This window comes from Chiloscyllium plagiosum, unplaced genomic scaffold, assembly GCF_037043375.1.
Source record: "Chiloscyllium plagiosum isolate Xiang-an unplaced genomic scaffold, Cpla_swu_hap1 HiC_scaffold_7, whole genome shotgun sequence".
Taxonomy (NCBI): domain Eukaryota; kingdom Metazoa; phylum Chordata; class Chondrichthyes; order Orectolobiformes; family Hemiscylliidae; genus Chiloscyllium; species Chiloscyllium plagiosum.
This window is the reverse complement of record NW_028270145.1, coordinates 14,805,859-14,819,355: the sequence shown is the minus strand read 5'-3', so window position 1 is coordinate 14,819,355 and position 13,497 is coordinate 14,805,859. Positions and strand designations below refer to the sequence as shown.

Here is a 13,497-nt window from a genome sequence, read left to right as displayed (position 1 = left end):
TGATGGAAAATATTCAGCCTGGAGTCCAGTTACTAGTGGTGTGCCACAAGGATCTGTTTTGGGACCACTGCCTGTTTGTCATTTTTATAAATGACTTAGACACAGGCATAGGTGGATGGATTAGTAAATTTGCAGATGACACTAAAGTCAGTGGAGTAGTGGACAGTTTAGAAGAATGTTACAGGTTGCAGGGGGACTTGGATAAACTGCAGAATTGGACTGAGAGGTGGCAATTGGAGTTCAATGCAGCTAAATGGGAGGTGATGCACTTTGGGAAGAATAACAGGATGGCAGAGTACTGGCTCAATGGAAAGATTCTTGGTAGTGTGGATGTGCAGAGGGATCTTGGAGTCCATGTACATAGATCCCTGAAAGTTGCCACCCAGGTGGATAGTACTGTGAAGAAGGCATGAGGTGTGTTAGGTTTCATTCGTAGAGGGATTGACTTCCGGAGCCACAATATCATGCTGCAACTATACAAAATGCTAGTATGGCCACACTTGGAATATTGCGTACATTTCTGGTCACCATATTTCAGGAAGGATGTGGAAGCATTGGAAAAGTGCAGAGGAGATTTACCAGGAAGTTGCCTGGTCTGGAGGGAAGGTCTTATGAGGAAAGGCTGAGAGATTTGGGTTTGTTCTCATTGGAAAGAAAAAGACTAAGAGGGGATTTGATAGAGACATACAAGATGATCAGAGGATTAGATAGGGTAGACAGTGGAAGTCTTTTTTCCTAGGATGATGTCAGCTTGTACTAGGGGGCATAACTACAAATTGAGGGGTAATAGGTTTAAGATAGATTTTAGAGGCAGGTTCTTTACTTTGTGGAATGCATTACCTGCCAATGTAGTCAACTCAGCCACATTAGGGAGATTTAAACAATCCTTGGATAAGTACATGGATGATTTTGGGATAGTGTAGGGGGTTGGGTTGAGAATAGTTCACAGGTCGGTGCAACATCGAGGGCCGAAGGGCCTGTTCTGCACTGTACTGTTCTATGTTCCCACAGCGGAAAGTCTAAAATGTACTGGTTGTGATGAAGCATAACTCGGTTTCTTTCTCCGCAGATGTCACCGGTCCTGCTGAGCATTTCCAACACTTTCTGTTTTTATTTCAGATTGCCAGCTATTAAAACAGAAAGGCACTTTCCAGCCAAAGAGAGCTGTGCCAGTATTTATGAACTTCCCCACTTACTTCGAGGCGTAGTGTGATTATTTTGACGGCCCAATTATGCACACAGCAGCTTAAAAATCCCACGGGGGAAGGAAAAAAAAACCCTGTGCAAGCCCCACCATTTACCCACCTGCTCAACCACTCAAACAGAAGGCGATAATTAGTAAGGGCAGCTCTTGTTCTTCCAACTTTGGGAACAAAACCATTGGGTCATTTGTCTTATCAATAATCTTCGAGATGACAATAAAGCTGTTAGGGTGAAAACAGTCAGGACCAAATTCAGAGTTATACATACCTTCGCTAATAACCAGAGGCTCGAGAATTATTTCCCTTCGAGCCACTCCTGAGACCAATGGTAAAAACTGCTGCTGCAAGTTAGCAATATTGCGGAAATCCGAGATCATGGAAGAAAAGGATGTGTCAGTTGCAAGCTGTACGAGTTCATTAGAGTCGGCATCCCGACCTCCAATAGAAAATGAGTATATACTACCTTGCTTTAGTAAGAGTTCTGCCTGATTTATATCATCACTGGACTCACTAGAAGTGATAATAATTACTGCCTGTGGGACCCCTTCTGATACCCTGCTGCCGGATGATGAAATAAAGTGATTGTCGATTAGAAATTGCACGGCTTCACCAGTATTTATTTCATCACCGCCTTTTGGTTGAAGTTGCTTCACAGCATCCAGGACCTCTGTTTTCGTGGAATATGTATTAAAATAAAACTCTGTGCTGGGCTCATCGCTGTATTGTACCACACCGATTTGGATTTTGTCAGGGCCGATCTCGAGACTGTCGATGAAATTTACGATAAAATCGCGTATATATTGAAAATTGCCGCTTCCAACGTTGACTGATCCATCAATTAAGAAAATGAGGTCAGCCGCTTCTTCCGCTTTAAAAAGAAAGACAAATGCAAAAGGTGAACATGTTAAAAACAGTGACCTCCATGCAAGGATTAACAGCAGAGAGATTAAACTGTGTGTGGAACTCAGTGTCAAAATACATTTCCGTGAACATAAACATCAAGCAGTGTCTGCCAATCTGGGATTTTACACTCTATTCTGCATTCTTTGACTATTTTAAATATTTGCAACATCGCTGCTGGGTTTGAGCACTTGAGCAACATCTCCTCATTTTAGCTGGAGTCTGTTTCAGGTAGAATACATGAAGCTTCAATTCAGAGTTTTGCCCCAACTCTTTTAATCGATTTCGAAATTTACAGTCAACTCATTCAACTTGGATTGAAAAAAAAACCCGAAAATTTCATTTAAGGAGTAAATTTGAAAGATCATTAAATTTCATTCCCTCATTTCAGTTTCCAACTGTTGAAAATGTAACCGTCCAGTGGGCAGGCTGCATTAAAAAAAAATTAGAGGTGCCAGTTCAAAAACTGAAGGATGATCTTTAAACACAATCGGTTGTTTTCTCAAATAGTGTTGGGTTTTTCCAGCAATTTCTATTTGTGGTTCTGATTTCTAGCACCTACAGTTCTTTGTTTTCTTTTGTCTATGTTAGTTTTCCTTTCTGTTAGTTATCTTCCTTATTCCTACCTTTTATGTCTTTCAACAGTGCAAAACTGTGCAAAAGCAAGTTACTGGGCCCTAAATCAATGAGAGAGCTAAACTAACAGCAAAAATAACACACAGCGCTGCTCCAGATACCCGATGAGTCAGCATATCTTATCGTTCACAATCAATGTTTGTTGCTGATGACATAATTGGCATCATTTCATGGTGGTCAGTCAGCGTATTCTATATAAGGACACTGAAAAATCAATGTGGAGTATATATAAGATTGTCTCAGGTTCACTGGTGTTTGTTAGTTCTACTCCCTCATACTGCTGTGCTTGACCACTTCCCTCAATTATTCTGTCTGAACTCTGTTTAAAGAAGATAACACTCCCACAGCATGAAAAAAAATGAGAATGTTGAAGTTGATAAATCTTACTTTATAACATTTTATTTAATCAGGAAAGCACTGTTCATAAACAGTCTTTCTGACTATTTTAACCTTATGTTTTCAGGAATCTACACTTACAATTTAGGCCAAACATCAACCAGCAGATGTTTTTCAAAGTATTTGCTGCTATAGTGTCGGTTATCTGTCTTAGTTTGACCTGTTGCTTAGAAATGCCAACCATACAGATTTGACCCATACCAACTTTACTTTTCAGTCAAGCCATGAACTGCATTCTATGTTGCTTGTTGTGTGAGGGCAGGCATGATTAAGATTAGATTAGATTCCCTACAATATGGAAACAAGCTCTTTGGCCCAACAAGTCCACACCAATCCTCCAAAAGACTAACCCGCCCAGCCCCATTCCCCTACCCTATGTTTACCCCTGACTAATGCACCTGGCACTATGGTCAATTTAGTATGACCAATTCACCTAACCTGCACATCTTTGAATTGTGGGAGGAAACCCACGCAGACATGGGGAGAATGTGCAAACTCCACATAGACAGTCGCCCAAGGTGGGAATCGAAAACAGGTCCCTGGTGCTATGAGGCAGCATTGCTAACCAATGAGTCACAGTGCCAAGATGAAGCAAGAAAAATAAAACTACAATTTTATAAACCCTTTTATCTCTTAAGCACCCCTAGAAATGAATCACCGCCAATGGATTAGTGTTGAAATGTAATTACTGTTAGGGAAGTAAACATGGTGACCATTTTTCCGTAATATCGGTGATCACACATTTACCATTTTTGATGGTGGAATTAGGAATAGTTATGTTATAAATTAAGATGGTTACACAAAAATGGTTTCACCACAATATTAAAATATAATGATTTTGTGCATTTCTCCTGTTGTGCATTGATAGCAAGACTGACAAGTATCCCTGCTGGCAATGTGTGAAAATGGGAAAGTATAGACTATCTCTTCATTTAAATCAGTGACCTGTCATCACAGTTAGAGCTGCAAGGTATTTTCGTGTTTTCTTTCTTATTTTCCCATTACCTGGAGGTTCCAATGGTACAAAATGCCCCAGGATGGGAGTGCTGTTGGGGGGTGTAAGCAGTGAAAACATCCATCTTACATGAGCTTGGGCAGTTAGTTAGGACACTATGGTTGCTAATTGGACCTATCACAACCTAGCTCACCCTCATCTTTACACATCGTCCAAAAAACATGGGTTCTCCAGGATAGTTCACCCAAAATTATTCAGCTTTGGAAACTGTTCCTTTTTCGTTTTCCTCCCTTAACCCATGGGAATTGAGACAGTGGGTAGTACACCAATTGCTAAGCTGACGGGGAATTCCTAGAAGCATGGCACTCATCCACAAACTCCATCAACAAACACATCGACCTGCACCCAATATACCGGCCACTACAGCGGACAGCTGAAACTGACAACCGGAAGCGGCAGGGACAGGCCACTATAAATGCCGGAGGAAACACCACAGAAGCGCTTCACAGGAGGCTCCCAAGCACTGAGGATGTCACCTAGACAGGGGACGAAATGTTTGCAACAAAAACTTCCAGCTCGGCGAACAGAACCACAGCAATACTACACTAAACTACTGTACCAACTAATCCCTCAAAAAAATGTACCATTTCATAAGGAAGTTGAGCTGTCCTGGGATATGAACTCAACAGGGTACTCTATTTAGGAAAGAGCACCATTATTTTTAAGCAAAATAAAATGTAATTCTGCAAGTACAAATTTACCCCACAAAAGTATATGTGTGTGTGCCGGGGCAGGGGTGGGGGTGGGGGTGGGGGGGGTGTGGGGTGGTATGGAGGGGGGAGGGGTTTGACTGTGTGTGAGAGAGTGTGTGTATATTTATGTGTGTGAATGTAAAGGGATAAGTCTGTGAGAGGGTTCTTGTGTGAGTGTATGAGAGAGAGCTTGTGTATGAAAAAGGATGTGCGTGCGTGTGTGTGGTGTGTTAGCCAAGTTCGGTACCCATGGGGATGGCCTCAACTGGGACCTTGGATTCATGTCACACTACAGGTGACCCCACTGCACTACACACACATAGACAGACAGACATACACTCCTGCGGACCGATACGCTCACGCAGATCCTCTCTCATACACAAGTTCTCTCTCATACCCTCTTACACTCACACATATACACACTCTCTCACAGACACTCAGACCCCCTGCACACACACATCCACATATAAGCTTGTGGGGTAAATTTGTACTTGCAGAATTACATTTTATTTTGCTCAAAAACAGCTTAAACCCACATAAGATTCTGTAAATCCCTTTTTTAGATTAGAATCAGTCTGAACACTGGGGCACAAACAGCCTCACACAGGGCACCTCACACCTTCAATGCATTATCTGGGCCAATATGGCACCGATTGTTAAAGTTCACTTGAGAATGTACATTTAATAAAGTTCTGGAATTTACATATGAAAGAACTGAAACCAATATGCCCATTCTAAAAGATGAGAAACTGAACAAACAGTCCAGGTCTTTTTCAATATACAATTTTAGTTGCATCACACTGTAAACTTTTGCTATAAATTCTGTGTCCTACGATCTTATATTCCACAACCACCTGATGAAGGAGCAGCGCTCCAAAGGCTAGTGCTTCCAAATAAACCCGTTGGACTATAGCCTGGTGTTGTATGATTTTTTAAACTAAATAATTAGCTAATACTTGACACTATAAATATTTTAGAGATGGAGAACACACTGTAGTTTAAGAAAGATATTGAGTTCTTAAAAATTCATCTACACACCAAAGTAATAGTTATTTTGTGACACATTGAATATTTTTCCTCTATTTTTGGAATGTATATTTATTTTTCCCTATATCTTCACTGCTGCCACCCCTGTCTGTCAGCATCTACAGATCCATGCTCTTCCCTTCAATTTTCCATTTTTACTGTTCTGGAAAACGCCACAACTTTATTTTGGCATTCTTGCTTTCTGCAGCTGTGATTGGGAACAGAGTAAAGCAAAAGTTGAACTCAAGTCCATTGGCCATGTTGTTTCACTGACTGTCAGTATAGCAACTTGCAGAATCACCATATGTCACCGTACAGGAGAGTAAGGACTGCAGATGCTGGAGATCAGAGTCGAAAAGTGTGGTGCTGGAAAAGCACAGCTGGTCAGGCAGCATCTGAGGAGCAGGAGAGTCAATGTCTTGAACATGAGCTTTTCCTGATGAAGAGCTCAAAACGTTGACTCTCCTGCTCATCGGATACTGCCTAACTAGCTGTGCTTTTCCAGCACCACAGTTTTTGACATACGTCACCATAGGCCTATTTTGTTTTCAATCAAAGAATGCAGAATAAGTTAAAACCTTTTTGGGATTAACATTGTGCATCATGACACAGCCTTTCGTACAACACAAGCAGGTGTGTAAAAGTACATAGTGTGCACACAGCTGAATTTATAGTGGAAGCAAAGCTCTTGGATGTTAATAGCAACACAAGTGAACAGAGAGGTCAAGCACTGAGAAGACAAAAGTTTTCCTGACACTCTGGTTAATTCCAAATCTCCTGTGCTTCACCATTTCTCTTAAGATTGATTCTGGAATTACATTATCACCATTACCATGCTTTCAAATATCTAAACTCCGTTCTTGATAATTTTTGACAACATCTTCATAATTCTTTATCACTTTCATTTATCTTATTTTTGTTTCCTCACCACATTTCCCAAACATGCCTGAACAGACCCTTCAATTAATCCATTTTAATGCTAGCTTTGAATCACAATCACTTGGGAGTATCCAAGTTTGGTACAGAGAACCACATTTGGTTCATTCGTCAGAGGGTAAAACTGATCTCCGTTTGGTGTTTCCTACAGAAAGATCAATGCAAATTACTTGAAACATTTACAATAAGTTTCAATGAAGGACTGCATGTGAGAGTTCCAACATATTGACCATCACAGCTATTCTGGCATCTTAAATTCAGGGTGCATTCAATACATCTTAATTTTGCAGAGTGACTCACAGATCCACACTCAAATACTTGATCTAAGCACTTCAATTGCAATCAGATGTCACCAGTGATTCTCAGGCTGTTGTGATAATTGCTATAGTGTGTTGGCTCAAATAAAAGCCATCATTGATCTCAAAGTTTGTGAAGATTTTGAAGGTGCAGCCAAAGAAGAGAAGGGACCTCAGCTGCCAATGTTCCTCATTCTCTCCCTGGTAGTACTTAACCTCATGCAATTCTTCCATTCTATTGAAGTGAACTCTCTACATGTGGCAAATGAAAGCCAAAATATTATGAACATTATAGAAATCAGGACTAGAACATTATTAATGTGGGCTCCTAGCTCCTTAGCGTTTCCAGCTTCTAATCCAGTTATATTGAAAACAACTCTATTTTATTCCATTCAAAACTCCTTCTGGGAGATCATTTAGCATTCCATTAACAAAGCTTTTCATAATCTATCTGCTGAAACCATTCAATAGCTGATGTTTGTTCATTTGGTCTCATTTCTCAACTTGGTTTGAATAATTCTTCTTCATACCACTCTGCACTGCCACTCTATCAAAACTCTGCTGGTCAAAAGCTTGTAAATCCAGAAAAGGCCTCTTTATCCATTGCCACATACCCTCCAAATGTGCTGCATAAAATAACAATTATATTTTGGATGCTTCGTCAAGCCACTTGCATGGTCATGCCAAGGCAACTGTGAAATTATTTTCCTTTCTCTGGACTCTGGTTGATGCCAGTGCATTTTAGTTGTGAATTGTTATTAATTTGTAGCAAGGCACTGATACAGATGCATTCTGGGTGTTTAATTGAAATAGATACAATAATAATGAGGGCCAGTGATGTTAGTAGAACATAAATTCTAAAGTGGATCTGCTCTTTGCTCATTCATTTAACTTTAGAATCCAATTCACATGGAGACAGGGCTTTCAATAATTAAAAGCATAAAGAAGCCCAACTGCATTTTCTCTTCCCCTCCTTTCCTGATGGCGCTGACTCCATGCTGAGTGACCTTTCCACTGATGAAGAAAGTCTCATGGACATTTGCCAAAGTGGATGTCTTCATGGGTGAGTGCAGACGGCGAATGTTGGCAGCCCATTGATACATGGGGGGCATTGTGGCCGAATTCCCATTCTGTCCACACATGCTCTTTTCAGCAGGAGTTACTGTTTAGCCATCAGGAGCAGGAACCCTGGCTGATTTTACATCCCTCCCTCGCCCCGGATGCTCAGGCCAATTGCAGCACCCGTATTTGCCTCCCTTGGCTGGATCAGCTAACTCAGCACAGACCAAGGGATTGAACCTGGGTCCTTCCTGGTCTGTATAGCTCAGCTGAACCATCAGGGGAGCTTTTGTTTCCACTTTTTGAGAAGCCTCGGAAATTGAGCAGTGTAAGCAAAGTAGCAGTGTAATCATCTAGCTGTTTACCTGTAGTGTCTTTTATTATCCCATCAGATAATGGGTACGCTGCAGCCGTATGTACACTTGTCACTAAGTCGTTTACAATGCCTTTAAGTGCGGCAAAGTCATCGAGGTGATAAACAAACCTCTCATGAGGTTGACTCGCAATCTCCTTTAACTCCCATTCAACCGCTTGGTGAATTCCAATAGCAAAAATTATAACTTCAGCTGACTTAAGGGAAGCAGACGGAGGAATTACATCATCCTGAGATCGTCCGTCTGTTAACACTATAATAATCTGCGGCACTCCTTGTTCCGCTCTACTCCCGTTGGCTCTACTGAGCTGATCCTTCATTAGATATTCTAGCGCTAGTCCAGTTTTTGTGCCTCCCCCCTTATAGGACATGTTCCATATATGAAATAAGATGTCCTGCTTCGTAAAATGTGTGTTTAAATGGAACTCTGTTTGTGGCTTCTCGCTGTACTGTACCAGGCCAAACCGGAATCTGTTTTCTCCAATCTCAAAAGCCTTTATAACCCTGTATAGAAACTCTCGCACATATTGGAAATTTTCCTGGCCGATGCTCCAGGAGGTATCCACTAGAAAGACTATGTCAGCAGCAACTGTTCTGTCATCTTTAAGAAAGAAAAGCTGTTTAGGACTGTCTTAAATATAGAGGCATTTTCTTCTCTAAATACAGCCAATGTTTTTTGTTTCTTTTCTGCAGCTTTATAGAATGTCAGTAATATTAATTTCTTTGCATTGTAAGAGTAAACACACTCTCTGGTCCCTCTTTACTCAGCCCCCATGGCATTCCCCTTATATTCTCTCCCACACGGCAACACATGCCCATTCACCTTATTGAAGTCCATTGCAAAATGGGAGGGACTGGGGAGAGGCGGGCAGCCTAGGTATTCCACAACTTCCTTAGCTGTTGTGAAAAATTCACTGAAATCCTCATTAACCAAAACCTTCAAAGCGTTAGATGCAAATGTAAAAGGATTAAGTGAGATATTATTTAAAAATGTGAAACTTCCAGACACCTTGTTCAAAACTCTGATCCAAAACTCTGATGGGCATTAAGCAATTGTTTGGAGATGGACGGAAAGCTGAAATCCATTCACAATAATCTGAAAGCAGTCACTCAGAGATGCACAAGTGCAATTTAACCTAACTTCCCCTAACTGTCATTTCCTTCCCCCTCAGTGGACAAGTGTCCGGTTTCCACTTGGCACTTGCACATAACAAGGGGGAGTTTGACCAAGAACTCACTGAAATAATGGGAGAGTAGGGATGAGGGTATGTTTGGGGGACCATTTCTCCAACAAATTCATAGTGATCCTCACTCATACACCAACCTCGTTTCACCGACATATCAAGTTATATGATTTCAATATTAAAAAGTACTTATTAACAAACATTTACATTTTTCCATTAACATCACCCAAATCTGCATTTAATATGTAACAAGAAATATAATAATCTTTACTTGTAGCTTGCTATGCAACATGTTCTGTGAGTGAGAACTCAGAAACAAGACTTACCTCAAAATTTCGAAAAGAAAATAATGATCAGTTACTTCTATTGACTACCTAGTTTTATGTTCGCACAAATCATTATCAAGAGAGATGACCAGCAACAAAACCAAAATACAGCTGAATCACTTCAGTTCTTACCCTGTTGCGCTTGAGTGAAAGAAATTAGACTGAAGACTGTGATCAATAGCAAACCATGCAGTTGAGCCATTTTTGCAACTAGGTGGTAGGTGCGTGACCTGAAATGAGAATTTCAGATAAGTTAGTCAGTAGGAAACGAAATATTGTCAAAATCTAATCATTTTTGGAAAATGAAATGGACACCGAAGAAATGCATCCATGGTCCCATTAATGTGGTAATCATATATGCATACAAATATCTGGGAGACTTTGTTAGCCTCAGTGACAAGTGAGTGTGGAACTGAGCTGTACGGATCAGGAAGATCACTAATACATTCATCTGCTGTAATGTGCAGCACTGATCAAACAAACAACCCACTATTGATGTGTATTAAAAAGAATTTCAGCCAGTTTTCACTTCTCAACACTACCGGTGTAATTGCTGGGAAGTGGTCTGGGAAGGATAGATTACTCTGAGTTGTTGCTCTCCATCAGCAAAAATGCATAGCTTGTCAACACTAATGATTTAAGCTTACATATAAATAGGAAGTTGCCAACCCTCAAGCATTTTTCCAATATTTCTAAGAGTTAATAACCACTGGAGGCGCCGGTGTTGGAACTGGGGTGTATAAAGTTAAAAATCACACAACACCAGGTTATGCATAATGCATAACCATAATGCATAAGATGACAAATGATTTGCCAGATTTTCATTTCCTTGAACTTTTCTGTAATTCCTGATAAAGGGGTTTGTAGAATTATCCAGTTAGTTGATGCAGCATCTGTTCATTTTGCAGTCACTGTGGGGAGGCAGTGCGGGAGAAGAATGAATGGTGTAGGCAATCAAATGTGGGGTCAAGGCAATTGCAAGAGGGGAGCCATGTGCTAATACCTCCAGGAATAAATCCAGACAGAGTTGGCAGGCCTTCAAATGAGGGCTGGCAAGCTACCCTTTCAGAGAGGCAACACATTCAAAGAACAAATGGATAGAAATTGTGAAAATAAACATTCTCAATCTGGCTTTAGGATAAGGGTGAAACATAAGCAAGCCTGTAAATGAAGCCCAGCATATATAAATAAACACATGCTACAATGCATAATCTATAACACAATCTTCAATATGTAAAGTTGCAGATCTAATCCCTAAACAATATGAAATAATTCATTGCTGCTAGATTGAGATCTATGGATATTTATACAAAAAGAAACTGCCACAGACATTATTGCACATAACCACCAAAGAAGACATATTGATAGAACTGTCGCCTTTCAGCTACACCAGAATACACACAAACACCCCACACTAATTAGTGCCATTTTTGGCCAGTTCTTTCTTCCTTCTTCTATTAATGAGATATGGCACCACTGGCTAAGCCAGTGTTAATGACCGCTGGGGGAGTTTAAATTCATTTTATAAAATATGTTCTGGCACTCTTCTCCATAGATTCCACCAACCAAAACATGAAGATTTTCAATTAAATAATGGCATGGTATCAATATAGACAACATTCTAACACAGATTAGCTATATCAAAATGTAAGTAACACAAAGCCATGCTCAATGGGGGGCATCTTCAACTGATACTGAAATTAGAATTCCTCGAGTTGTCCAATTCCCAAGGGTTTTAATAGTGACTCTTTTTTAAAATTGAATTACTGTTACAGTCAGCATTCAAATTTTACTTTCACATTATCATATAGTTTATTCCAGTTTTAAATCAGTGATTTAAAAAAAAAGCTTTCTGCTTGAGTTAGCCTCACATTTAGTTAATTAGATAGCTAATTAGAACTGGTTCTGAACCAAGTGGATTTGATTCATGTCTATGAAACTCTACTTGTTATAAATAAGATAGTCTTTTTTCTAAGGCATAGAGGCCAGCTTTGAGAGAGCACTGAACTTGGTGAATGAGAGAACTTGGTATAACGAGTGAGTGACTGAATGAGTGAGAGAGAGTAAAAGAGGGAAAGAGAGAAGGAGACAGTGAGAGAGTGAGTGATATAGAAGAATTTGATAAGGCATCATTAAAGAATTCTGCACAAACTAACAGCTCTCCCCATGGGAGACTGATTAGCAAGGTTAGATCTCATGGAATACAGGGAGAACTAGCCATTTGGATACAGAACTGGCTCAAAGGTAGAAGACAGAGGGTGGTGGTGGAGGGTTGTTTTTCAGACTGGAGGCCTGGGACCAGTGGAGTGCCACAAGGATCGGTGCTGGGCCCTCTACTTTTTGTCATTTACATAAAGGATTTGGATGCAAGCATAAGAGGCACAGTTAGTAAGTTTGCAGATGACACCAAAATTGGAGGTGTAGTGGACAGCGAAGAGGGTTACCTCAGATTACAACAGGATGTGGACAAGATGGGCCAATGGGCTGAGAAGTGGCAGATTGAGTTTAATTCAGATAAATGCGAGGTGCTGCATTTTGGGAAAGCAAATCTTAACAGGACTTATACACTTAATGGTAAGGTCCTAGGGAGTGTTGCTGAACAAAGAGACCATTGAATGCAGGTTCATAGCTCCTTGAAAGTGGAGTCGCAGGTAGATAGGATAGTGAAGAAGGCGTTTGGTATGCTTTCCTTTATTGGTCAGAGTATTGAGAACAGGAGTTGGGAGGGGTACCATACATTGGATAGGCCACTGTTGGAACATTGCGTGCAAATCTGGCCTCCTTCCTATCAGAAGGATGTTGTGAAACTTAAAAGGGTTCTGAAAAGATTTACAAGGATGTTGCCAGGGTTGGAGGATCTGAGCTAGAGGGAGAAGTTGAATAGGCTAGGGCTGTTTTCACTGGAGCGTTGGAGGCTGAGGGGTGACCTTATAGAGGTTTACAAAATGATGAGGGGCATGGATAGGATAAATAAGCAAAGTATTTTCCCTGGGATCAGGGAGTCCAGAACTAGAGGGCATAGGTTTAGGGTGAGGGGGAAAGATATAAAAGAGACCTAAGGGGCAATGTTTTCATGCAGAGGGTAGTACATGTATGGAATGAGCTGCCAGAGGAAGTGGTGGAGGCTGGTACAATTGCAACATTTAAGAGGCATTTGGTTGGGTATATGAATAGGAAGGGTTTGGAGGGATACGGGCCAGGTGCTGGCAGGTGGGACTAGATTGGGTTCGGATATCTGGTCGGTATGGACGGGTTGGACCGAAGGGTCTGTTTCCATGCTGTACATCTCTATGACTCTACAACTCATTGTGTTGGCCTGATGTAATAACATGGATGGAGAATAAACTAAATAACAGGAAGTCATGAGTTATTTTCAGGTTGAAAACTAACTAGTAAATTACCATTGCAATCAGAATTCAGTCCTCAACTGTTTTGAATCTAATTAATAACTTTGAC

The 13,497-nt window shown here is 40.7% G+C and overlaps 1 protein-coding gene across 1 annotated transcript in view; it reads right to left on the bottom strand.

The window, feature by feature from the left end:
- The window catches only part of LOC122551335 (collagen alpha-3(VI) chain-like), a 156,373-nt gene that overhangs the window by 129,484 nt on the left and 13,392 nt on the right, over positions 1–13,497 (bottom strand). The window contains exons 2-4 of the mRNA XM_087988762.1: positions 10,174–10,271; positions 8,524–9,132; positions 1,471–2,070 (exon numbers count right to left, since the gene is read on the bottom strand). Coding sequence (XP_087844888.1) covers positions 1,471–2,070; positions 8,524–9,132; positions 10,174–10,243 — 1,279 coding nt within the window. The 5' untranslated portion in view covers positions 10,244–10,271. The remainder of the gene's footprint in view (positions 1–1,470; positions 2,071–8,523; positions 9,133–10,173; positions 10,272–13,497) is intronic.